General features: G+C 38.0%; 1 protein-coding gene across 1 annotated transcript in view; it reads right to left on the reverse strand.

Moving 5' to 3' along the window:
- TRUB1 (TruB pseudouridine synthase family member 1) overlaps window positions 1–25,408 on the reverse strand; it is a 41,030-nt gene extending 15,622 nt beyond the window's left edge. Inside the window, exons 1-4 of the mRNA XM_004751869.3 lie at window positions 25,068–25,408; window positions 18,093–18,191; window positions 9,496–9,551; window positions 824–905 (exon numbers count right to left, since the gene is read on the reverse strand). Coding sequence (XP_004751926.1) covers window positions 824–905; window positions 9,496–9,551; window positions 18,093–18,191; window positions 25,068–25,353 — 523 coding nt within the window. The 5' untranslated portion in view covers window positions 25,354–25,408. The remainder of the gene's footprint in view (window positions 1–823; window positions 906–9,495; window positions 9,552–18,092; window positions 18,192–25,067) is intronic.
- Window positions 25,409–27,497: the final 2,089 nt, after the last annotated feature.

A 27,497-nucleotide genomic window follows, 5' to 3' on the forward strand; every position in this document is an offset into this window, starting at 1 on the left:
CTTACATATAAATGTTAACAAGACAAGTGAAGCAAACAAGGCCAAGAAGAAGGTTGGTATGTAATATATATTAAGGATGCTCAACACAAAAGCAGGAAAGCCAGATGCTGGACTGGCTAAATTAAAAAGAGGTAACATTAAACACAGGCAAAAACAAACAAACAACAACAACCAGAAAGCCTACAAATAATTCACAATTGACGACATAATAACATAGGTGAGCCAACAGAATGGCAACCACTGTATTTGGAAGAGCCTCACACCCTAAGAGTTGCTAGGAAACCATTTAACTTACCTATCCTCACTCAAAGTAGTAAAAGGAATGGCAGGGAAATGAAGGTGGGCCCCAGTGAGTTCTGTTTTACTTCTAGAGAAACAGCTTTCCCTCTGTCATATTTTTTAATATACTCCAAAAGCAGAGGAAATGATTAGTTGTAAAGTACTAAACCTGGTATGTTTCAAAAGCTAAGAAATAGTTGTAAAAAAGTAAGTCAATAAACAATGACAAGACACTGGTAAAACCCCTAATTCTTAGCTATAAATGTTTGTTTGGCTAGAGAATTATCTAGAAGAACTCTGAAAACGTTAAAAAAAAAAACCTGATTATAGGAAAAGAGGCAATTATGATAAATCTTTATGAACAAACATATGAAATAAGCAAAAATGTGATCAACAACTTTCAATCCTATTAACCCAAGGAAATGTACTAATAACTGTAATAATCACTGGTAATATCCAGTAAGACATTTATTTTAAAAGTCTGAATTCACAGAAACTTTCTCTAAATCTTAAAAAAGCTGATCACATTAGATGAACATCATACCATAAGGTTTTTCTTCTGTTACTTTCCCAGTAGAATCTAGTGTGTCGGTAGCTTTCCCCAGTTCTCCAATGGCAATATACCTCTAGAGGAAGAGAAGCAAGGGAGAAAAATACATCATAAGGTAAAGAAAAATTGTTATGTATGTCTTAAAGTTTTATACAGAATTTCACCAATACTACCAACTTGACACTAAATTAAAAGCAAAAATAAATTTTTTTTTTTTGATATGTGGGAAGCACTTGTATAAATTGAGGAGCATTCACAAACTTCCCACACCAGCCAACATGACAAGGAAAAGCCTTATTTTATTGACAATTATGGCTTATAAACACAGTTATTACAAACGTATTTCTAAAACCAGTTTTATACTAGGCAGTTTTGATTCTGAAGGAAAAATTTCCAAATATACTTATGAGTGGAGCGAATGGTACAATAAATCCCTACATGGCCATCACAAGACTCAACAATTTTACCATGCATATAATTAAAATTAATTTAAAAATAAAATAAGTTTACTACTTCTCATATGAAATACTAAAACCAAGCTCAGTAACTTGATTAGATATATAAACAAAAGCTAAATATGTAGAAAATGGGCCAAACTAGTACAGCAAGGGCAGTATACTTAATATTACATGAGTTTTCTTAATGAAGAGAAATAGCTACTTCTCGAGCTCTCTGAAAGGAAAAAAATCACTTCTAAGAACTGATCATTTATTCATACGTGAAGAATTACAGCATTCATAGTTAACTGAGGCCTATTTACTTCTCCCCTCAGGGCACACTTGTATTACATATTCTTTTTTTTTTTTTTTTAAGATTTATTTATTTGAGAGAGAGAGCACACAAGTGGGGAGATGGCCAAGGGAGAGAAGCATACTCCCCAGTGCTGAGTGTGGAGCTTGATGTGGGGGCTCAGTCTTAGGACTCTGAGATCACAACCTGAGCTTAAATCAAGAGTCTGACGCTTAACTGACTAAGCAGGTGCCGTGTATTACATATTCTTTATACTGCCCTCTTTGGGTCAAATTCAAGTTTTACTTGGAACATTTCATGAAACAGTGAGAAAAATGCAAGGAATATAATCCCCACTGAAAATAATCTGTAGTTATGTGGGCAATTTGTTAAAGAGGAAGCTCAAAATACTTTGCAGAAACTTAAGTTTATTAATGACAAGCTCATTAGGCTATTGAAGGAACCAGAGACAAAAATGAGAAAAATATTAAAACTTCAAATTCCCATAAACAAGCATTTTATACCAGCTTACATGCCCATTGATGAAATCATCTTCTATTATATAGCTCAAAATAGCTTGTTTATGATTTTTCATTAGAAAGAGAGAGAGAGAAAGAACAAGCAGGAGGAGGAACAAAGGGAGAGAGACTCTCCAGCAGGTTCCGTGCTGGGCGCAGAGCCCAACATGGGGCTTGATCCCACGACCCTGAAATCATGACCTCAGCCAAAATCAATAGTCGCACACTCAAGCAACTAAGCAACCCAGACAGCCCTCAAAATAATTTTTCTAAACAATGAACTACAGGAGGTAATGTTCCAATGTATTTGAATTAACTTTTAAAAATTTCATTAGTATTGTCAGAGAAGACATATACCATATGATTTCACTCATACCTGGAATTTAAGAAAAAACAAAGGAACAAAGGAAAAAAGAGACAAACCAAGAAACAGACCTTTCATTAGAGAGAACAAATGGAAGGTAACCAGAAGGGAGGTGGCTGGGGGTATGGGGGAAACGGGTGGTGGGGTTAAAAGAGTGCACTTGTTGTGATGAGCACTGAGTAATGTACAGAATTGCTGAATCTCTATACTGTACACCCCAAACATATAACACTGTATGTGAACCATACTGGAATTAAAATTTTAAAAGTCCCCCAAAAAACTCCATTAGTATTGATAAAAATTAGTTTCTTGTAACTAAACATTCAGTCTCATCTCTTAATTGATGAGATGCTCCATTCCTGCTTCCATATTTTGGAACAATTAACCTGGATTAAGCGTAATCATGGAGAAAAGTACATATAGCAGGGTGAATGGGAAGAGCGTGGACTCAAACGTTTGAATCCTGACTGCATCACATGAGTAAAGTAGGTCAAGGAAGTCTTTCCTCCTGGAGCCTTATTGTCCTTAAGACGGAGATGATAATAGTACCTTGGGAGGGCAGAGCTGAGAACAATACCTGGCCATGGTGAGCACCACTGAACAACACTATTATCATCATTATTATTTAAAAAAAAAAAAAAGAAGAAGAAGAAGAAGATGATGATGAAGATACAGAATGATTTACAATAACAGTGGGTAGAGTACCTCATCTAGCTACAGTGACTTCCCATAAGAAACAGTAAAGCAAGAATATGCTCTAATTTCTGCCTTAATTATCTATCTTATTGCATGAGAAAAACCCTGCAATCATGTATACTATGCCTTGAAAATGCTGAAAATGTCTGCGCTATTCTATGCAACAAGTTTTAACCAGGAACCTTTTAATCTTGGAACATGCTTTCAAGTATGCAATATTCATTCTCCTCTTCTTGTCTCCAGACTCCAGGGGTTCTTGCATAAGCTACTTCCCTAGCCTTGAGCTTTTTCTCTTTTCTAAGACTCAAATCCTACCTCCTGTTCATCTTTCAAAGCCACCCTATTAATTCTTCTCAACTTCCAATCACCTACCTGGGAACAAAGCTAAGAGTAAACGCTCAATACCTAGAAGAAAGGCCTATATCACACCCACATCATGTATTCATTCATTCATTCATTCATTCATTCGTATGTGCTTTCATTCAGTCATGTTTCTTAAGGGCTGTGAATGTACAAATTAATTTCCTAGGAGCTTGTGAGAAATACAAAGATATATATTGATCCTTATCTTCTCCAATTACAAACTGTTAGCTTGGATTTTGCATTGCTGTTCTATTGTGTTTCTTACTAAATGGAAACATGGTAGCCACTTAATTAAAAATTTGTTGACAGAATTATATACATGTTGGATAAGTTCTTATCTGTGAAATTCTTCACATTTCACCATAGTTTGGGACATCCAGATTGTATCTGCCAAGTTTCAAATCCTTCCAGGTTCTGTGCTTACACTTAATCTGGCTACATGCTGCATTTTTTAAAAAGGGAAATAAAATACCTAAATCAGCAATTCTCAAACATTATGATTTAAACCCCTATATACACTTGAAAGTTATTTAGAAACCCTGGCACAACTTTTTTTCATGTGAGTTCTATCTGTTGATACTTACTGTGTTAGAAATTAAAACAAAAATGTTTAAAACACTGATATACATGTACACAACATGTAAAACTCCACAACATGCTCATCAGATTGTGAAGCTATGAAAATAGTTTTGACTTTAACAGACCCCTGAAAATGCCTCAGAGAAGTCCCTGGACCAAACTTTGTCAACTGCAGAGCTAAATCATAGCTGTTTTCTAGCTCTCCCTTGTTTGGCACCTACTGATAATAATCTTTTAGTTCTAGTCAATGGTCCACAAGCTACTTAGAAAAATTCAGTCAGACAGGCAAGCCCTCAAGAGAAACAAAACCTCACCACCAAGAAGAAAAAAGACATGGGAATGTGTATACACACATCACCATTTTATCCTATGGGGTCAAAAGTATTTCTATTTACTGCCCTAAATTCTACAAAGAGACAGGATGCATAACCTGATAATTCTAAATTCTGTTAAGGTATTCGTTTCAACATAAATTGACTGCAACAAAACGAATGGAAGTCCTAAAAATTCTGAAAGAAGTTTCCACTGAACTGTGTGCTCTATGGGATTCATGGTTTCTACTAGTAGTACCCTACTTTCTACTTTACTCATCTTCAAGTTCCCAGAACCCCATAGCAAGATATTAGCTAGACAGATTTAAGAGCAAATTGGCTTCTGTACTCTTCAGAAGAAAGGAAAATGTTTTTATATTACAGAAATATACATAATCATTTCCCTCTCAAGTAGGCAATTGCTTTTTCTGAGGTTTGATGTGAAAGCTTGTGATTCAAAATTTCACAAACAAAGGAATATTATTTATGATGAGGAAGAACTTTTTTTTAAAAACCTACCAAACCAAGAACATGTAACTTCAAATGTCTTCATTAAAAAAGGAATAATAGCTCTTTATAGATCGTAAGTGTAAGCCCTTCAAATTTTCAATATAGTACTTATGAAATGTATGCATGTTAACAGAGTGTAAGACAAGGTATAAATTGGACTAGCTTCTGAAGAAAATGAAAGAAATGCACAAGTCCTGGAGAGCTGGCTTATATTCCACAGGAGCAACATTCAAGTCACACTTCAGAACAGCCATTGACTGGTTCACCTCAAAACGCTACTGTACACTTGGGGGGAGGTTACTGTCTTTTGAACACATCCAGGGTGGAAAAGTTTGGATACCTCAATGATAATATTTGTTCAACTGCTGAAGGGATACAAAGCTGCTTTCTGAAGAAATGCTGGGTTTGTCTATAGGTACCACTTCAGTTTATCTCCACAGAGATAGGGGAGTAGCCTTACATCTGGAAAATGCTAGTCTTTATATGGCACGAGTGATTTCATAATAGGACATCAACCCTTCCATCTGTTCATGTGGTTTCTAAAGTGCATATAAGTAACTGACTTTAATCAGCAATATAGGACGCTAATAAAGGTAGTACTACAAAATCTCATCACAGTCTGTTACTTCTAAGTATATCTGCTTAGTGATTGGCTCAAAGAAAGTATAATTTAGGGAAGCTGGTAGAGGGACATTGCAACCACTGGTGCCTTCTACGTATTTAGAACAAGTTAGGCCAAAGGGATACATTAGCCTAACGTATCTCAGAATTATCTTACCTAAGTTACATTTTATATAGATACACTTCTTTATCTGTGGTTTTGAGAACCACTGTCTGTCATGCAATATCCCTCACAGTTAGAAATTTCTTTCTCACTTTAATGCCCAGAGAAACTGTTTCTCCCTAAAGAACAGGCAGGGGATACTTCCTGTTTCTGATGAGCGCCATGTTTTGCCTAGGTTACCAGAAATCATAGATATGAAAAAGAATGAAATTAACTGTACTCAAGATTTCCAACAGAACTTGCTTAGATGACATAAATGTCAGTGTTTATGGAACATGTAGTTAAAGAGATCCAATAGGCCTTGAACCCTGGAGAGAGATCTGGGGATACATGAAATACTTGGGAACAGTAATATTACTGATCCTTGTATACCATGGATTCGAACTGCATGGGTCCACTTATATGTAATTTTTATAGTCAGTACTATAAACGCATTTTTTCTTCTTCATGCTTTCCTTAATACCACTTTCTTTTCTCGAGCTTATGTTAAGAATACAGTATAAAATTCAAATAACTTATGAAGTATGTGTTAATAATTAATATATCAGTAATGTTTATGATAAATAGCAGGTGACTAGTAAGTTAAATTTTTAGGGAGTCAAAATTATATGGTGTTTTATGACTGTGTAGGGGGTTAGTACCCTTTTCCCCTGTGTTTTTCAAGGGTCAACTCTTAATAGTATTTATTGATCTACTTTTTATACACACTATAAATGTAACCAAAAAGAGCATGCAATGAAAAAAAAAAATGGCTCAAGAAAAACATGATCATTGGCAAAGCAAAGAGTACTATAAGAAAGGAGAGGAAGAAGTGAAGAACACAGAGCAGGACCCTTACATCATACACTGATCTGAATTGGAAGAAATGCAAGAGAGGAGTTGGGTGGTTGAAATGGTCTCTGGTCTTCAAAGAATGGAACCAAATCATCTGATGGCATAAAGAGTTTATTGAAAAGGTCAGCACTCTACCAATTAACTGACAGTGACTATATGAAGTGGCATTATGTTGAAATGAATTCCAAGGATGTTTCTTGGTTCAGCAGTAAAGAGTGTTAGGCCATGTTCAATTAGCAATGTCTGTAATCAGGACTGGATGGTGAGGGAGGGAAGCACTGTGATAAGGCTGTAATCTGAACACTGCATATCTGCCATCCAAGAACAAATAATGCTACTCTTGAGGTAACTCTACCCTACACATACTATAAGATGAATTTTTCTAGTAGCAATGTGATGTAAATAAAATTCGTCCATAAAAGCAGGAAGTGGAGAAAGAGTAAACATAGGTCCAGTGGTAGGTCTGCCTAGTTTGGAGGCTGTAGGAACCAATTTTTTTTAAGGAAGTAGAAGCAAAAATATCAAGAGTACATTGTACATAGGGTTAAGGCTGTTTAATGAAATTTTTGCTTTTTGTTTTTTTTAAGACTTTATTTATTTGAGAGAGAGAGAGAGAGACCAACCACATGCATGAATTGGGAGGAGGGGCAGAGGATGAAGGCGAAGCAGGCTCCCCAAGACAAAGGCTTAACCAACTGTATCATTCAGGTGCCCCTGAAATTTTTGTTTTTTTATATGTGTATGTGTATATGGGATCACAATGTAAAATGAATTTCTTATATTATGGGTCTTGGCCAGAAAATTTTTGGAGACAATCTATAAGATTCCTTCCAGGGCTAAACACAAAATCTAATTTTAAAAAATTCATTAAAATTTTTCAACTACTTTTGGTAAAAATGTAGTATCCCACATGCTAAAATTTAAATGACTTAATTTTTTTAAACAGATACATAATCTAAAATTAAAAGTGTAAGAAAAACAAATAGCTAACAAGATAAAAATGCCTATTTTTGAAATGCGAAGCATCCAAGAACTAGGTTTCTGTAATAAGATGCACCTGGGATTTTCTATTTAGGATACAGTCATCTGAGGATCAGTGATTTCACTGTATGACATTCAGCTTCCCAAGCTGAATACCAAAATGGTTCGTGATAAATAAAGCTTAAACCACAGCCAATGATGTATTTACATTTCCGGTCATATTTCTGGAAATATGCCTGGAATTTATATGTAAAACCTTTCAATAGCGTGTTGTATTTGTGGTTTGGGAAGGAGGGGAGAGGTGAATAATGAATATTCCAATGAATGCAACATCTTTTATCTTGGAGTAAAAGAACAAATCCTTAATGCAAACGTATCTTTTTGTTATTATTATAAAAGTAACTGTTCATTGTAAAGATTTTAGAAAATACTAAATAATGTGAAAAAAGAAAATAAAAATCATCCATAATTCTTCATCAATGGAACCACTGTCTGTACTTTGGAAGAAGAAATATTAAAAAGAAACAAATATTAAGCAAATGGCAAAACCCTGTATCAGAGACAAATTCTAAATGCCATGTGTAAGTATTTAAGCACAATGTAAATTTAGCAAAACACGTCAAACTCTGCCATTCTAACACAATTCTTGTATTCTGTGATTTTTTAACACCAACATTTTAAAGATTATGCAGTAAGACACAATGAAATTTTTCCATTTATCTAAAGTATTAAGGTCCTTTCCAACTGAAAGATACAGGTTTCTATTCCAGTTGATAACTAAAATGGGACGTCAAAAACAGTATGTTCTTGAGGGCTTTTTATTTTAAGAAAAACTTACTTAGACCACTGCCACTCAAAGTGTGCTCCATGAGCCAGCACCCGCAATGAGATAAGCTCAGAAAAATGAGACTATTTAGAAACTTATTTAGCAATCTGATGTTGTCATAGCATTTAAATTATATTTTACAAAAGTCCTTAATCTGCAATAAGAGGAAATTCTTTTTAATGGTCTTTGATCATACACATACACACACACGTATTTTAAAAAACAATTTAGACAAGTTCACTTTACCAACTATTCATACCCCACTTAGAGGAAGGGTTTCAAAACAAATAAAAAGTTAGTTCAGGAACTTGCTGAAATTCTCTACCTAGCGGCTTATCAATCTTCCCTGCATAGGCATTTTCGCTGGTCCCTCGCTGCAACTATTAGAACCACCACTTCACTCCCAATTAGAATTCAGCTATGCCTGTCTCCTTTAGAGCCACAAGAGACCCTAGAGGGGATCAAATCATTCTTCCGAAGGAAAAACCGAGAGGTCCAGAGAGGTTAACCCCTTTGACACACTAACCTCTGTTTCAATGCTTCTTCTACCTGCTGTTTTGCAAGAGGGTTCTCACTCACTGCCTAAAGCTATCCAAAGATTTACAGCTCTCCCTGCCCCGGCATAAACCTTCCTCTCTCTCCCTAAGTGCCTCAAAAAGTGCTTTTTGATTCAGCCAAGGTTACCCTTACAGATGAATGATGCAACTTATCACCCTAAAGAAGCCTCACTTGTATTGGTAAACATTTTATAACCAGTGAACAGAGCAGGTCTTTTGCTGTAAAAGTGTATGGGTTACAAAATGGTATTGTTTCTTCTTTTTTTTTTTAATGGTATTGTTTCTATAAAAATTCCAAGGTTTAAAAAAAATCTGCCCATAGAATTTATGATCTGTAAGTTCTCTTTCATCTAAGAAATATATTAAAAAAATATATAATTTTTAAAATGATAAGCACTCCAGAGTTTTTGCTTCTATAAATCAATTTGCTGAAGCATTTCCAATTTATAGTCTCAATATTTTCAATCTCAGCTATCATGACAAACACAATTAATACTCAGGAATAACCCCTGTAAATGCAATGTACATAATTTTTAATTGATTAAAATCCAAAACATAGGTCATTAAGAAAAACATTCAAGAGGAAAAAAAAAAAAGGATTCCAATTTTCTTACCTTGGACCCTGACAACATACTGGTCAACATTTTTGTTCCCCTTCCAATTCCAACCACTATAAATCAAAGAAAGAAATATTATAACACTCTATTCTGAAAACTAGATTTTTGAAATAACTATATATTTGGGTCATAATTCCCTGGCACATGTAACATAAAGTTGGAAAGAACATATATTTAGCCTTACTAGAGGGTTCCTATTATTCCAATCAGTTGAACTTGTCATGCAATTTAGAAATTCTGAAGAGAGGATGTAAGGGTATGTAAAGGGTAAGGATGTAAAATAAAACTTTTTTTTTCCTCTCAAAGTATTAAACATGACAGAAACCTCAATCCAGACAATTACATAATGAAAAGTTTAGAACAATCTCAGAGGACTCATTGGAATTTTATATGTGGATCAGTGAAAAACACATGATATGCTTTAACCACAGTATAAAGTCTTCTGATAGAGTTCATTATCAAACCAAGCAAAAGCCATTATCATAAGTAATGAACCATTTAAAAATGATTAGTGTCCATCAGTATAGAATCAAGAAAACAGAAACGTAACAGATCAACCAAACACAAAGAATACAAAGTAAAATGCGAGCCTGAACAATGTATGTTCACATACATCATGTGTTAAGTACAATAATGCCCCACCTATCTCTTCAATTTCGAACATTATTTATCCTTATGAACACATTTCACCAGGAGAGAAGGATAGAGTTTACAATTATTTCTCCACTTAACAGAAAGCAAATTTTTATAAGAATTTAAAATCATAAGTATAAGTATTTCTCATCAATGGATATAATTTTGTAAAAGAACATAGTATAAACACCACGATTCAGAATTACAAGAAAAAGCAAAAAGAAATGATTGACCAGCTAAAAGAATTATCATGAATATTTATAGCAGATATCATTCCTTGAGTTTACCAAGTATCAAATTCCACTCAAAATGCTTTCCATTCATTAGTTCATTTAACCCTTATAACAACCCTAAAGAATAATACAATTATCCCTATTTTATAGGTGAGGAAACTGAGACAGACAGAGACTAAGAACTTTGCCCAACATCTAACAACTAATATAGGGTGGCCAAAATTCAGACCAGACTAACGGAAGACCCCCTCCCTTCCTTTTTATCCTTCGGCCACCTTACTTATGGAGGCTTTCTTCCCAATGCCATGAGCCTAAATTACCTAAACCACTACCAGCCTGACTGCTCTACAATCTATCCCTTTCTCTTCCAGTTCACACCATTTTATAACCATTTCTGATTACCTGTACTGCACACTACCAGCCCCCAAGCAATCCTCAATGGGATCCCAATACCTAGAGTACCAACTCTCTAGTGTTCAAAATCCATCCTTTGAAACCCAGGTCAAATCTCAACCCCAACATAAAATCATCCCAAACCCTCCCTGAGCTTCTATGATAAGAGTCATATTAGCTCAAAGACTAAGATAAAAGCAATTGTCTGCCTTTAGTGTCCTATGTGAAGCATCATACTCTTCCAATGGTAGCTGCTACTGTGCAGGAAAAAGCTCTATATAGTAATAACAAACATCCAATGCAGTTTTTTCCACTCAAGAATCCCCAGTCAATATTTCTGGAGCAGCTACTAAGCACACAGTCCCAAGAACAGTATTTTTAATGGAACAGAACATTTCCTGACTTTGAAAGAGTTTATAACCTCATGGGGAAAAAAAAATACAGATAAGGGAAACTGCAAGCAAAAAAAAAAAAAGGTGCATGAATTAATGAGTGAACAATGCTAAATAGCAATAAGACAGTATGTGAGGAAGAGTCCAAACGAACACAGAATAAATGCTGTAGGACGTCAAAGAAGGCAGTACTCTGAACCACTCAAGAGGCCAGATAATGCTTCATTCAAGCATTTCAAACACAGCTTGAGATACGCCTTAAAAGATGTTCAGAATTTGAACATACAGAAAGGAGAGAAGCATGTTCTAAAAAAGGAACACACCGCACAAATTCTGATACAAGAATAAGCACAGTGGGTTTATCAACCAGAGTGCAGGTGTCTTAGAACAGGCTGACGTGTTTGACTTTATCGTGGTTGAAACGCTGATTTCTCTGCTAGGTCAGTGATCCAACATGACAGAATTTGAAACAAGAAGGCATTTTAAAGTTATCCAGCTTAACCTTCTCATTTTATATCCAAGAAAACCAAGGCCCGCTAAGTTAGCTGATCAGTGAAAGCAGAGCTCTAGGAAGACAACTGCAAAAGCGGTACGCAGAAAGATTATCTGGAGTTGAGGCCCAGCCAACCAGTGGCTGTTCATTCAAAGGACAGTTTACTGGACAGAATTTTTACTCAGCTTTTTCTCATTCAATCGTTCCACATTTTATTCAGTTCTTATACAGGCACAGAAATAAATAAGACCTGGTTTCAGCCCTTCTGTGAGTTAAGGTTAGACTAGAATGAAGCTTTACATTAGCAATATAAAAGCACAAGTGGGCAGGCTATCCATGTAGGAGAGAGCATTTCAGCCAAATCTGGAAAGCTCAGTAGTTTTTCTAATACTAAAGAAGACAAAGCAGTTTGAAAAGTGGGAATAACTGGGAAAATGAAGGAATAACAGGGTTTGCTAAGCACTGTCTCACAGTGACTACTCTCTTTCTCCATCTCCCAAATTTTCTGTGCTCAAATGTCTCTCTGCAAAAAAAAAAAAAAAAAAAAAAAAAAAAAAAAAAAAACACTATCTCCAAACCTATCCAAATGTTCACAAACCATATAGACTTTTTTAAATGATGAGAGCCCCTTCAGAACAGTCAAGAGTATGACACATATAATTCCAAAGCTTTTGCAAATGAAAGTTTCTATTGTCATTTACCTAATTCTCTAATACCCTTGCAACCATCTTAAAAGAACTGCATCTTTCCACTTCTAGAAATCTATCTTAATAATCCAAAACCAAAAGGAGTTTTATTCATAAAGATGTTCCTCACATAATCTGTCCTACTAATAAAATTCTGCTAAGATGAATGATCACATATAGGGAAATGGTTAAATAATTGTTTTGGTTTTTTTCAAATTTTATTTATTTTGACAGAGAGAGATCAGAACTAGGCAGAGAGGCAGGCAGAGAGAGAGGGGGTAACAGGCTCCCTGGGCAGAGATCCTAACTGCCCATACTGAGACAGAGGAGGAGCTGGAACCACATGCTTACCAACCCGGGGACTTGGTTTGGATGCGCAGCCGCCAAGTGGAAAACTTGTTCGCTGGAAGGGACCCTACATCGTGATCCTGACCACTCCCACCACTCTCAAGGTCGACGGGATTACTCCCTGGGTCCACTACACCCACATCCGTCCAGCTGACCCACACGCCGTTCTCAAGAACTTTGTTCCAGAATGAAAGAGCCAGCTGGCCAAGGACAATCCCTAAAGCTGAGACTGTGCCGCTCTCACGTGCCCCACTAATGTTACTTATACTACGCCCTCTTCTTACACCAGTGTGGGGGAATAAAAAGTAACCCTCATTAACCTCCTTCTCCTCCTTACCTTCGGGCCCTACGTTATCAATAGATTAGTATCTTTTGTCAAAGACAGAGACAGTATAGGTCAGCTCATGGTACTCAGACAGCAATACCAACCACCGGACCTTGTGGCTGAGAACAGCCTGGACCCATCACTGGGTCCTTCCTTAGGTTCCTGTGAGAGGGGGAAATGTGGAGGCCGAGAAAAATTAAGGCCATCCCACCTCAGGTTCAGCCTTAGCATAAGGACAGCCATCTCAGACCCCTGTGCCCAAGGGCTGAACTTTCCCCTACTTTACTTTAGTTCTAAGGACCCCCAACCTGCTTTAGTTGCAGAGACCCCCACCCTGCTTTAGTAACAGGAACCCATAAATACCCCTGCCTTAACTAAGCTCAGGGTCCAAGTCCCTACTCCACTGTGTCGGGTATACTTGGACCCAAGCTCAAGCTTGTTAAATAAATCCTCGTGTGACTGCATCCATGTTGGCTCCTTGGTCGTCTCTCAGACGTGAAAACTCACAGGCAGAGAGAGAAGGGGAAGCAGGCCCCCCGCTGAGCAGAGAGCCTGATGTGGGGCCTGATCCCAGGACCTTGAGACCATGACCTGAGCTAAAGGCAGAGGCTTTAACCCACTGAGCCACCCAGGCACCCCTAAATAATTGTTTTTGATTGATATGACAGAATATTATGTTGCCCTTAAAAATAATGTTTACTTCCTTCTTAGAACTGCTTTTCCTGCACCCCATAAACTTTGGTACGTTTTATTTCTGTTTTCACTTATTTCAAGATATTTTTTGATTTCCCTTTGACCCACTGGTTATTCAAAGTGTGTTAACTTGTACATATTTGTGAGTTTTTTAGCTTTCCTACTATAATTGATTTCTTAGTTTCATACTACTGTGGTTGGAGAATATACTTGGCACGATTTCAATACTTTAAATATACACAATTATATTTGTCAATTATTCTTCAATAAAGTTAAAAAAAAGAAAAATATTTACTGAGAGTTAACATAAATGATGTTAAGTTAAATTTTAAAAAAGGATACAAATGTACGTACAATAAAAAAGCTCAACTTAAAAATTTTGCATAGATATAAAGCTAGGAGAAAATAAAGCAAAAATGTCGGTGACTATTGCTGAACGTGGAAAACAATTTTTACCTCTACTGTTTTTTTATATTTTCTAATATTTTTAAGTAATTTTATAAACTCTGAAGTTAAAAAAAATTGTAATTTTTTTTAAAGGAGTTTACTTATTTGTCACAGAGAGAGCACAAGCAGGGCGAGTGGCAGGCAGAAAGAGAAGCAGGCTCCCTACTGAGCAAGGACTGGTTCCCAGGACCCTGGGATCACGACCTGGACTGAAGGCAGACTTTTAACCTACTGAGCCAACCAGGCACCCCCCAAAATAATAATTTTCAAAGTGACAGAAACTGAGATTCCATTTCAGGTGATTTATAATAAATGGATGTATTAGTTTCCTATTGCTGCTGTAACAAATTACCAACTTAGTAGTTTAACAAACTTATTATCCTACAGTTCTGGAGATCAGAAGTCTGAAATGAGTTTTACTAAGCTGAAAATCAGGGGATATCTACGTGGCTGCAGTCTTTTCTGAAGGCCCTGTGGAAGAATCTCTCTAGAGCCTTTCTATAGGAGGTTCCTTGCCTTTTCTAATACCGAGGGCTTGGGGGCCGACATTCCTTGGCTCAGTGACTCACTTCCTCATTAAAAGCCAGTAATCACATCACTCCAACCACTGTGTCCACATCTCTCTCTTCTGGCTCCTCTTCCACTTTTAATGACCCTTGTGATTACACTGGGTCCACCTGCATATTCCAAGATAATCTCTTTAGCAGCTCATTAGTAACCTCAATTTCCCCTTGTGTTAGAACTTAACATAGATTGTGATAGAACATTCTTAGATTCTGGAGGTTATGACATAGGCATATTTAAGGGGTCATTATTCTACTTACCACAAGATTTTTAAGAATCTTGCAAGTCCTCTTTATAGAATTATATGTCATATATATTATATATAATATAGGTTAATAGAATTATAAACCCAAATTTCAGATTATATCTTACATTATAAACTAAATTCTTAAATCTGTACCATTAATATTACAAAGGAAAAAAAAGCCCAGCAAAAACAGTTTACATGTTGAAAGTAAAAGTATATTTTTTCACACAGGTCCAGTTTTATGGGGGAAAAAAAAAAGACCTTTATAAAGCACTTGACAGAGTATAGCATATATCCAAAGGTTATAGATATTTCAATAAATCTACTGAAAATTATGGTAGATGTTACTTACCCCTTTCAAGAGATTAAACAAATGGAGATTTAGAGAGGTTACAGATTTTTCCCAGACTATGTTTACTTAGTAAGTAAAGCAGCTAGTTCACAAACTCATATGACGATTAGAACCAGTGCTTATTCCACCACATAACAAAAATCAAGTTCTAAGTCTCCAGATGACTAATTTAAACAATGAATACCCTTTATTCTGTGACTAAATGCCTACTTTTTTTTTTTTTTACTTTATTCCTCATTGGGAAATACAGGTATTAGAATAAAATTAATCAATTTGATACATGCATGGATTATATCATCATAAAAGTTCCTGGATGATCAAATATAAACTAAGCCTCCAAATAGGAAATTATTTCCAATAGAATTTCTTCCATTCATACAAATCTTGGCCAAATGCCAGCCTTTCATAATATTAAAATGGAAATTTCAACAAGATCCCTTAGCTTTAGGGTGAAAAATAAACTTATTTTTTCACTGCCTCGAATATCACTATTTTCTGCATACAAAGGAGTAAAAACCACCAGAAACTAATACAATTGGTCTATTCATAAATAAACAGCAGACTTTATCCTGTCTCTTCTCATATTTTAGGGCTGTGCCTTGGAAAACAGTAGAACAGAATGGTTACAATGAATAGCCTTCTACTCAAGGAGTGTTGAACTGATAAAAACCATGAAGCCACTTTTAGGACCAGCTGCAAAGAACAGTGACTGCTGGGTGACCCTGCAATGGGCGGAGCAGGAGAACAGGAGGCCCAATATCTGCCACGCCAGGTTAGGGCAGAAGCTTTGGAACGGAGCAGATCAGGCTCAGAATCCTGACTCTGCCACAAACTATGACAAAGCACTTTCTCTCAGGGTCTTCATTTCTTCTTCTGTAAAATGAGGAATCATAACACCTACCTTACGAGGACTAAAGTATATAACTTATGTATGCCCCAAGCTGAAGACTTCACACGTAGTTCACTGCTCATTAAATGATTATCATTAGTTAGGCAAGAAACAGTAACTTTAAGTGGACAGAATTTGCCTATTCAAGTTCTCTAACTCAGGAAAATGGATTCGCTTGTGTTTTTTTAATCTACTTACACCCTCAGTAAAGATATTTTTCCAAATGAATTAAATAAAAACTGTAATTTTTTTTTAAAGATTTTATTTATTTATTTGTCAGAGAGAGAGCGAGAGCGAGGACAGGCAGACAGAGTGGCAGGCAGAAGCAGAGGGAGAAGCAGGCTCCCTGCGGAGCAAGGAGCCCGATGTGGGACTCGATCCCAGGATGCTGGAATCATGACCTGAGCAGAAGGCAGCTGCTTAACCAACTGAGCCACACAGGCGTCCCAAAACTGTAATTTTTTAAAATGCAAAATTATATATTGTTTATAGCTTTCTTAAAAAATGGAATTTTCTTCACCAAAAACTTTATCCGTTTCTTCTAAATAAGCATTCATTTCCTTTGGATAGCTTAGATCAGGTTTGTTGTATGTACCTAATTTTTTGGCTCCAATAAAATGGACTGAACACTGTAGCACAGTATTTTATAAACTGTGAATCACAACCCATTAGTACATCATGAAATCAATTTAGTGGATTATCAACATTTAAAAGGAAAATGAAATAGAATAAAATACAAAACACCAGAACATGTAAAAAAGTAGGTATTGTCTTACTGAACTCTGTTTCTAAGATGTGGAGACAGGAATCCCAACATATGTATTTCTGTGACGATGGATAGACTTATACCAAAAGTTTGTAAACATAGTCTAGCCTGTGGACACACAGTTTAGCAGTCGGTAAACTTTAGAACCTCTACCAGAGGCATTAAAAAAAAAAGAGTAAAAAGGGAAAAGGATAAGTGATTTTTCTCCTGTCAATCAATTCCACCAATCTGCCTCCATAAGCAATAATGTTCACTATATCTCCAACAGAAAGTGGGACTTCCTCTCAGGAACCATAAGCCCCATGTTCTCAAAAGAGCTGATCCTCAGAGATGAAATCTGAGATAAGTGTTAAAAAAAAAAAAAAAAAAGCCAAATACTTTGTCAGAATCCCCAACAGGACACTCTACACTGGAAGACGCGTGTATGGCTAAGACTCACTACAGTGACATAGTACCATTACATCATAGGATTAAAAAGGGGAAAAGACACTGGAGAAATCCACACACAGGTTTCCTTATTCTCTCTTCCTCCTGTGACAGAGGACCCTTGAGCTTGCTCCTTTCTCCAACATATAAAAAGCACGTGCAATGTTCCTACTCGGGAAAGCCTATTAGAAACTCAGAACCCAAAGTTCTTAATTGGGGAGAATGAGGACAGTTGCCCAGACACACCTGCACAACTGGTAGGACAAAACTCCAGACTCCTAAAAGGAAAGCAGGGTGTTCGGCACACACCACATTGTTCACACCAACCGCTGAGGCACACAGCAAGCCACCCTTATTGAATAAGAAAGGTGGGAACACTCTCAAAATCCAAGTTCCCAGATGCCTGCCAAGGGAAAGACTTGCAAGCAAGCCTTTCTAAACATAGCAATTTCAGGCCCACTAAGTTAACGCTTTGATTCACAGATACAAATCCTGTCTTACAGTCCCATCCACACACAAAAGTGGCTATTTCTAATAGCTTTGTATAGCTTGTACCTTTTAAGGGCTTCTTTAGAAGATGGCATTATAAATCCAGTAGATCTGAAATACTCCAAAGACTTAAAATGGCATGGCTTTATCTGTTCTCAATCTGTATTTCTTTCTATAATAAGTGGTAGTTACATCAAACTTCCATTCGTATCTCTTACCCAGAACTCCTCGGGCTGCACTGTCTAGCGTGCCTCCATGTCCAATTTTCAAAGTTTGCTTTTTCCTTTTGGTCCATTCTGGAGAAGGCATTCCAGCTTCTGTGAGAGCAATTGAATGAGAAATGTCAATTAGAAAACGAAGTAAGAGCTCCATAAATATGGGGCAAAGAGGGATGGAGTATTCAAAACAAAAAGGATTGTACAAACTTAACAGATTAAGATGATAACACTATTAGCAAAGAACAGATTTAAAGATGTACAGATACTCCCTAAATTATGAAGAAATAGTATTACAAAATTAGTTGTGTAGAAACTAGAATTCACTTTCTAGAAATATTTTTTAATGTGAGCAAATATCCAGGCTAACCCTGAAAAACATAATAATAAATTCCCAGTAGTGGGCTCTTAAATGATGAAATGAAGTCAGTTTTTATATAGGCAGGTAGTTCTAGAAGTTCTTGATTTCATGTCTAATTCTCTCGTTTCCAGGCATTCTTTGCTGGTACCCCCAACTACCTAATGTCAGGAATACTTTTCAAAGGGCTACTTCTAAGAACACTATGTTCCCAAATTATCTATTTTTGTTGCCCTTCTCTCCAAATCAAAACCCTCAATTCCTTCAAGAAGCTAATCATAGCAAAAGGTTATGTGGGCCCAAACCTGCTAGAGTTCATACAGGAATTCAGTAAAGTGGCAGTCTATAAAATCAGTGCACAGAAATCATTTGCATTTCTATATACCAACAAGAAGATAGAAGAAAGAGAAATGAAGGAGTCAATCCCATTTATAATTGCACCCAAAGCCATAAGATACCTAGGAATAAACCTAACCAAAGAGATAATCTGTATTCAGAAAACTACAAAGTATTCATGAAAGAAATTGAGGAAGACACAAAGAAATGGAAAAACGTTCCATGCTCATGGATTGGAAGAACAAATATTGTGTAAATGTCTATGCTACCTAGAGCAATCTACAAATTTAATGCAATCCCTATCAAAATACCATCAACTTTTTCACAGAAATGGAACAAATAATCCTAAAATTTGTATGGAACCAGAAAAGACCCCGAATAGTCAGAGGAATGTTGAAAAAGAAAAGCAAAGCTGGAGGCATCACAATTCCAGACTTCAAACACTACTACAAAGCTGTCATCATCAAGACAGTATGGTACTGGCACAAAAACAGACACATAGATAGATCAATGGAATGGAATAGAGAGCCCAGAAATAGACCCTCAACTCTATGGTCAACCAATCTTCGACAAAGCAGGAAGGAATGTCCAATGGAAAAAAGACAGCCTCTTCAACAAATGGTGCTGGGAAAATTGGACAGCCACATGAAAAAAAATGAAATTGGACCATTTCCTTACAACACACATGAAAACAGACTCAAAATGGATGAAGGACCTCAATGTGAGAAAGGAATCCATCAAAATCCTTGAGGAGAACAGAGGCAGCAACCTCTTTGAGCTCAGCCTCAGCAACATCTTCCTAGGAACATCGCCAAAGGCAAGGGAAGCAAGGGCAAAAATGAACTACTGGGACTTCATCAAGGTCAAAAGCTTTTGCACAGCAAAAGAAAGTTAACAACACCAAAAGACAACTCACAGAATGGGAGAAGATATTTGCAAACGACATATCAGATAAAGGGCTAGTATCCAAAATCTATAAAGAGCTTAGCAAACTCAACACCCACAGAACAAATAATCCAATCAAGAAATGGGCAAAGGACATGAACAGACATTTCTGCAACGAAGACATCCAGATGGCCAACAGACACATGAAAAAATGCTCCACATCACTACGCATCAGGGAAATACAAATCAAAACCACAATGAGATACCACCTCACACCTGTCAGAATGGCTAAAATTAACAAGTCAGGAAATGACAGATGCTGGCAAGGATGCGGAGAAAGGGGAACGCTCCTACACTGTTGGTGGGAATGCAAGCTGGTACAACCACTCTGGAAAACAACATGGAGGTTCCTCAAAAAGCTCAAAATAGATCTACCCTATGACTCAGCGATTGCACTACTGGGTATACACCCTAAAGATACAAACATGGTGCTCCGAAGGGGCACATGCACCCAAATGTTTATAGCAGCAATGTCCACAATAGCCAAACTATGGAAAGAACCTAAATGTCCATCAACAGATGAATGGATAAAGAAGATGTGGTTGTATATATATATATATATATATATATATATATATATATACACAATGGAATACTACACAGCCATCAAAAGAAATGAAATCTTGCCATTTGTGACGATGTGGATAGAACTAGAGGGTATTGTGCTTAGCGAAATAAGTCAATCGGAGAAAGACAACTATCATATGATCTCCCTGATATGAGGAAGTGGAGATGCAACGTGGAAGTTTGGGGGGTAGGAAAAGAAAAAAATGAAAGATGGGATCGGGAGGGAGACAAACCATAAAAGACTCAATTTCACAAAACAGGCTGAGGGTTGCTGGGGGAAGGGTGGTAGTGTTATGACATTGGGGAGGGTATGTGCTATGGTGAGTGCTGTGAAATGTGTAAACCTGGTGATTCACAGACCTGTACCCCTGGGTAGAAAATACATTATATGCTTATAAAAAAATTTAAAAATTTTTTAAAAATAGCTTTTGCACAGCAAAGGAAACAGTCAACAAAACCAAAATAAAACCAAAAGAATGGGAAAAGGCATTTGCAAATGACATATCAGACAAGGGGCTAGTATCTAAAATCTCTAAAGAACTGATCAAACTCAACACCCAAAGAACAAATAATCCAATCAAGAAACGGGCAGAAGACATGAACAGACATTTCTGCAAAGACATCCAAACAGCTAACAGGCACATGAAAAAGTGCTCAACATCACATGGCATCAGGGAAATACAAATCAATACCACAGTGAGATATCAACTCACACCAGTCAGGATGGCTAAAATTAACAAGTCAGGAAATGACAGACAGATGTTGGCAAGGATGTGGAGAAAGACAAGCCCTCCTACACAGTTGGTGGGAACGCAAGCTGGTGCAGCCACTCTGAAAAACAGCATGGAGGTTCCTCAAAAGTTGAAAATAGAGCTACCGTATGACCTAGCATTTGCACTACTGGGTATTTACCCCAAAGATACAAATGTAGTGATCCGAAGGGCACATGCACCCCAATGTTTATAGCAGCAATGTCCACAATAGCCAAACTATGGAAAGAGCCTAGATGTCCATCAACAAATGAATGGATAAAGAAGATGTGGTATATATATACCTACACACACACACACACACACACACACACACACACAGGAATATTATGTAGCCATCAAAAATGAAATCTTGCCATCTGCAATGACATGAATAGAACTAGAGGGTTTATGCTAAGCGAAATAAGTCAATCAGAGAAAGACAATTATCATATGATCTCACTGATGTGTGGAGTTTGAGAAACAAGGCAGAGGATCATAGGGGAAGAGAGGAAAAAATGAAACAATATGAAACCAGAGAGGGAAACAAACCATAAGAGACTCTTAATCTCCGGAAACAAACTGAGGGTTGCTAGAGTGGAGGCAGAGGAATGGGTTGGCTGGGTGATGGACACTAGGGAGAGTATGTGCTATGGTGAGCACTGTGAATTGTGTAAGACCGATGAATCATAGACCTGTACCCCTGAAACAAATAATAAATTATATGGTAATTTTAAAAAGGTGGGGGGGGGAGGTTATGTGGGAAGTAGGTACCAGTTAAATTATCTCAAACTCTGAAGCATTTAGATTTAAAAAAAGAAAATGTCAACCTGGGCCATCTCATCTTCCTATTACAAAGATAAATTGAAATAATGTTATCTGAAAGTGCTTTGGAAACTACGTGGCACTCTGACAATAAGTTATTATTATTACTATCATTATTATTGTTACATATATATATCAATATAGACCAAACATTGGCTACTGAACTTCAAATGAAAAAGGAAAGAACAGCTGTATTGATCTACATCTCCCAAACCCATCAAACTTCCCTTATAACCACTGACATGATGAAGATAAAAAATAGAGCAATAGAAACGAAAAGAGAGGACAGAGAAAAGAGAAGGAAAGCAGAGCAATAATGGAGAAGCCAGAATAGATGTCCAAAATGATGTGCTGGGTTGCCTGGCCTGACTGCATAATTACAGAACACCATCTGTCTGGAACACAGTCCTCACAGCACTCTCTGATTACATCACTGGGCGTGGAAGAGCCTGCTTTAACACCAACCCATAAGAACAGGCTCAAGCTTCAAACCTTTCACCTTTCACTTTATGTAATTCATTACGGGCCTCTCACCTATAAATTTATAGGAAACTTCCGGAGAACTCTCTGTATTTTTCAACCTGACACTCCTTAGACTATGAAGGCCCACAAACCTGTTTCTTTCCTTTGTGTCCAAATTTACTCTTTCAAGTTCGAAGACACACCCGTCTACTATATTGGAATTTGGTTCATCCTATTGGTAACATTGATGGAAGAATATCTCTTAAGGTCTTTTTTAGCTATAAAATTCTGATGTTTTGGGCCTTGAAGGATTCAGATAGAAGACAAAGAGCAAGGATTTCAGTATAACATGGATCAATACAGGGAATGGCCAGAAGTGTTAATAGAGGCTATGGCCATTAACGGTGGCCTGAATCAGTGGATGTCAAACCTGGCCAGCAACAGAACGTGCTGCCTTGAAATTCGTATCTTTTAGAACCCTCCCAGGTAGCCTGGTCTAGCTAACACAAATATAGAATTAGACCAATCAAAGCAATACAGAAATGGAGTAATGAGAATATCTACATCTGAGCAAGGGGCTTCTAGAAGATCGCCTAGCAACAGCCTTGAAACAATGTTTTAACCAAGTTTCAACAAGAAACTTCAGCTCTTGGACTCTTGGAGGCAGATTAACCAGAAGGCCAGGATATGGCTTTGATTCCATCAGAAACCTGTCTGAGAGGAAGAATGGTAATCATTACCTTGCGAATCAAAAAAACCATAGTTCAGCTAATAAATCAGGCCCAATGAAAGAAATTGTGTATAGGAACAACTACACACACACGACACCACATTGCTTGTTCTTAATGCAATTCCTTCCTTCAACATCGTATATGACCCATTCTTACAGGTAACAAAGTATAAGGGAAGTATAAAAACAGAATGAGTAGATATAACACTGGGATTAAACACCTAAAGAGTGTACGTGTTAAACATTAATGCCATTAAACATTTGAATCCATATTGTGTCAATTTTAATTAACAAATTCCCGCCAGAATAATTTGTTTTTGCATTTAAAAAAAGTATAATGAAGTTTGCCAAGACACACTAAACACTGTTAAAAAGAAAGTTCCTGGGGCGCCTGGGTGGCTCAGTGGGCTAAAGCCTCTGCCTTCGGCTCAGGTCATGATCTCAGGGTCCTGGGATCGAGCCCCACATCAGGCTCTCTGCTCAGCAGGGAGCCTGCTTCCCCCTTCTCTCTGCCTGTCTCTCTGCCTACTTCTGATCTCTGTCTGTTAAATAAATAAATAAAATCTTAAAAAAAAAGGAAAGAAAGTTCCTGCAGCGCCTGGGTGGCTCAGTCAGTTAAGCAACTAACTCCTGATTTGGACTCAGGTCATGATCTCAGGGTTATATAATCAAGCCCCCCTCTTTGGGCTCCATGCTCCATGGAGTAGTCGGCTTGAGAGTCTCTCCCTCTCCTTCTGCCTCTTCGCCCTGCCTGTGCACTCTCTCTCCCTCTAAACTAAATAAATCTTCAAAAGAAGAAGGTGGAGGGGGAGGAGAAAAGTTCCTGTACTGTATTTTTAATAGAAAGACAGGCCAGGGTCAAATTCAGGAGAGCCCTGAATACACAGCTAAATAGTTTTATCCTCAAAGTCTGCAGAAATGTCTATGCTCTGAGCTCAGTTAAGAGAAAAGACAGGATTTTTCATCTTTCCTTCTCTATAAACTACATCTGGCTTATTGTAGGTGTCCAATAAATCTAAGGTTCCTTGATGTCACTGTCGGAAATAATCTACTGGTCGGATGAACTGAGATATCCTCCAAGGCTCTTCTAATATGCTCCCCGTGTACATGAAGAAACAAAAAAGAATGCTCTTCAATTATACTTAGTGTTCCTCAAAATGTCGTGCAAAGGCCACTTACACCAGAACCACCTGGATGAATAGTTTAAAAATGGGTTCCTAGGGACGCCTGGGTGGCTCAGTTGGTTAAGCAGCTGCCTTCGGCTCAGGTCATGATCCCAGCGTCCTGGGATCGAGTCCCACGTCGGGCTCCTTGCTCAGCAGGGAGCCTGCTTCTCCCTCTGCCTCTGCCTGCCACTCTGTCTGCCTATGCTCACTCTCTCCCCCCCCTCTCTCTGATAAATAAATAAAATCTTAAAAAAAAAAAAAAAGAGAGATTTTTAAAAATGGTTTCCTAAAAAAGACCTCAGAACCTCAAAATCACAATCTCTGGGAGGGCAGAGATCCGGAATCTGTATTTGTACAAGGGACTCTAAATAATTCCTATGCTCACTCTGTGAAAACCACGGCATTCCAGTCTTGGTTAATTAAGTAATATCTGCATCTCCAAACTATTTTTAAGACTTCAACGTTGGGGGTAGAGAGCCAGTGCGTCCTTTAGGAGGGGTTCATCAACGGGAGCCAAACAAAAGTCTCCCGGGCGATCAAATTACAGAATATTAGTCTGTCTGCCCAAGGGAAGGGGTTTATTCGTGTTAAGTGTGGGGGTTTTGTGTTTTGTTCTTCCCTGGAGACGATAACTGTCAACTAGGCTACAGGAGTTCACGTCAGGGCAAGTCCAAGCCCGAGATGCCCCAGATTTCTGTGCAGAGCTAATTCAGTGGTCATCCTCCCTTTCCCCTCCTCTGACTTCTCGAGCCACGGGCGCGCAAAAAAGCCTATTGGCTCTCTGCGGCTTCCGCTCTCGCGGCGACCGCCTCAGCCTGGTCCCCACCCGGGCTGCAGTACCTGCTAGCAGCTTCTCCTTCAGCCGATTCAGCAGCTCGGCTGAAGTGGGCCCTTTGGGCTTGTGCACGGCGAACACGCCGCTCAGGGACAGCAGCTTAGTAGCCAAAGCGGCCTTGGAGACCCTGGCTTCGGATCCGGTTCTGGCAGCGGCTGCAACGGCCGCAGCTGCAGCCGTCGCTGGTGGGGTGGCGGCCGTTGCTGCGCCTGTTCCTGCCGTTTCAGGGACCAGGGCTCTGTCTGTTTCCAAAGACGACGACGATACCACCGCCGCCTCAGCAGCTGCCATACTTTTGTAGCCCAGACCTGTTTTGTGCCTGGAGTCGCACTCTAATGACGCAACAGGAGAGCGCCCGGCGTTCCTCCATCTTTCCCATACTTCGAAGTCGGGCTGGCGGTAGCAAGGGCGTTTGGGAGTTGTAGTTCATGGCCTTCTGCTGTAGGCTGAGATGGCTCTACCTTCTGGGGGCTCTGATAAATTAGTGTTTCTTCTGTAATCCTGTCTGCTTCTTAGGTCGGGATAGTTCTGTACCGCAGTTGTAATTTGGAATTCCAGTCCTAAACTGCTGAACCCAACCACGAAATCTGTGTATATATATGACGGGCAATCTCTTTACATCCCACCTGCCCACACCCCCCCCCCTTTCCGGAACTAAGAGGATCCAGCTTCCAAAAATAGAAAATTTTAAATACCGATTTTGCTGAAGTTTTTGAAGAATCGTGGTGGTTCCTCGGTTCACTGCATCATTCGATTTATCGTGCCCTTGGATGCACGACTCAGAATTCCAGTACACCTAAATGTAGGCTCTTTAAATACAGGAAACTACCTGTTCACTGCTGTATCCCAGGGCCTCACACATAGTAGGCGCTTAACTAAATATTTCAGAATGAATGAATGGATACAAGTTCTTCAAATTCCCAAAAGAAACTTGTAGGCCAAGCCAATGTAAATCACTTGAGCGTATTTTGAATTCATTCCTGTCCACCCCACGCCCTACGACCCCCACTATAATTCTTAATAAGTTTAAGATTTTTAATACTTAAAAAAATTTTTTAATACTAACTCTTATGTGGATTGCATCCCTTAGTAAACCATTGCTTAGATAACAAAAAGCATTATTGCAATTCATAATAAACTTTACTTTTGATTTGAGACTTTCTCTGTGGAAGTTATTTATGCCCCCATCAACACTCGGGAACATTGTTCTGATCCTGGCACAAGGCATAGTGGAGAAAAAGTCTTCATTTTACTTCGCTTCAGATATATTAAATGATGTTATGAGTGAGATAGGTAAAGTTTGTCTTCATTGTTTCCCCAAGTTTCCTTACAGCCAAGCTTTCTCCTCATCATCCTCTTGCACTTTAAAACCTGCTGGCTGTACTGCTGATGGCTTTCTGCTGCTCAAAATTATGAATTATGGAACTTGCCCCATTCATTCAACAAATACATGATGTTTCAAATGAGCAATGTTTCAAATATAGAATTTATTTCTATATTTTCATCCTTCCCCATTTCAGTCAGATTGCCAGATTCTTGTTAAATCTTTAGGGTACACAACAATGTAAATGTACTTAATGCCACAAAAACATACACTTAAAAATGGTTAAAATGGAAAATTTTATGTTATGTATATTATAGCATAATAAGAAAGACCAAAAAAAAAATCTTTGGGGAGTTTTTGCAAGGTGGGAAGCTGAATTACAAGTGGAAGTCACGAACTCTTATGGTCTATTCTAAAAGTCTAAGCTAAATGAAAATATTGTGTATGGGAGAGTGTGGGAGGCCAGAAGAGAATAGAATTATTTTGAGAATAAAGAGAGAAAGTGAATGATTTGCAGGTCCCATGGTTACCTGAGTGGATACTGGAGCCTGCTTCAAGATTTTTCATTTTCCAGGAAGGTGACACAACTTCAGAAGGGAGGAGTGCACCCTGTGAAGGAGAGCATCCTTTAGCCTCAGTACAGATTTCTGTGCTCTCCTCTTGGTGAGAAGCAGAGTGCCAGGGACTTTAAGAGAAAGTTTAAAGCAGGGTTGAACAATAGCAACTTGGAGATTAGAGAGCCTTTCCTCAGGGATCTAGACATCAGTAAGCTTCCCTAATTATTTTGTGACTCCAGGATGGAGGGAGCAGTGGGAAAACAAAAATAGTGGTGAAATATAATGCTTCCAATTTGAGTTTTCCACAGTGCCACTGCAGAGTCAGAGTTAATTCAATTAAAAGAAAAACAGAAGAGCCCTGGGTATCTTACGGAAGTGAAAAATCACTAAATCCTACACCTGCCACTGATTTTACCATATACATCAACTAACTGGATATAAATAAAAATTTGAAAAAGCTCCAGAAAAATGGATATTTCTTGCACATTTTATTTCTGGAATGCTAGGGAACAGCAAAATTAATTCTACTGTGCTACCAAATCTGTACTCTTGGC

Source organism: Mustela putorius, unplaced genomic scaffold (genome assembly GCF_011764305.1).
Source record: "Mustela putorius furo isolate JIRA1106 unplaced genomic scaffold, ASM1176430v1.1 tig00003909_pilon_pilon_pilon, whole genome shotgun sequence".
Lineage (NCBI taxonomy): Eukaryota > Metazoa > Chordata > Mammalia > Carnivora > Mustelidae > Mustela > Mustela putorius.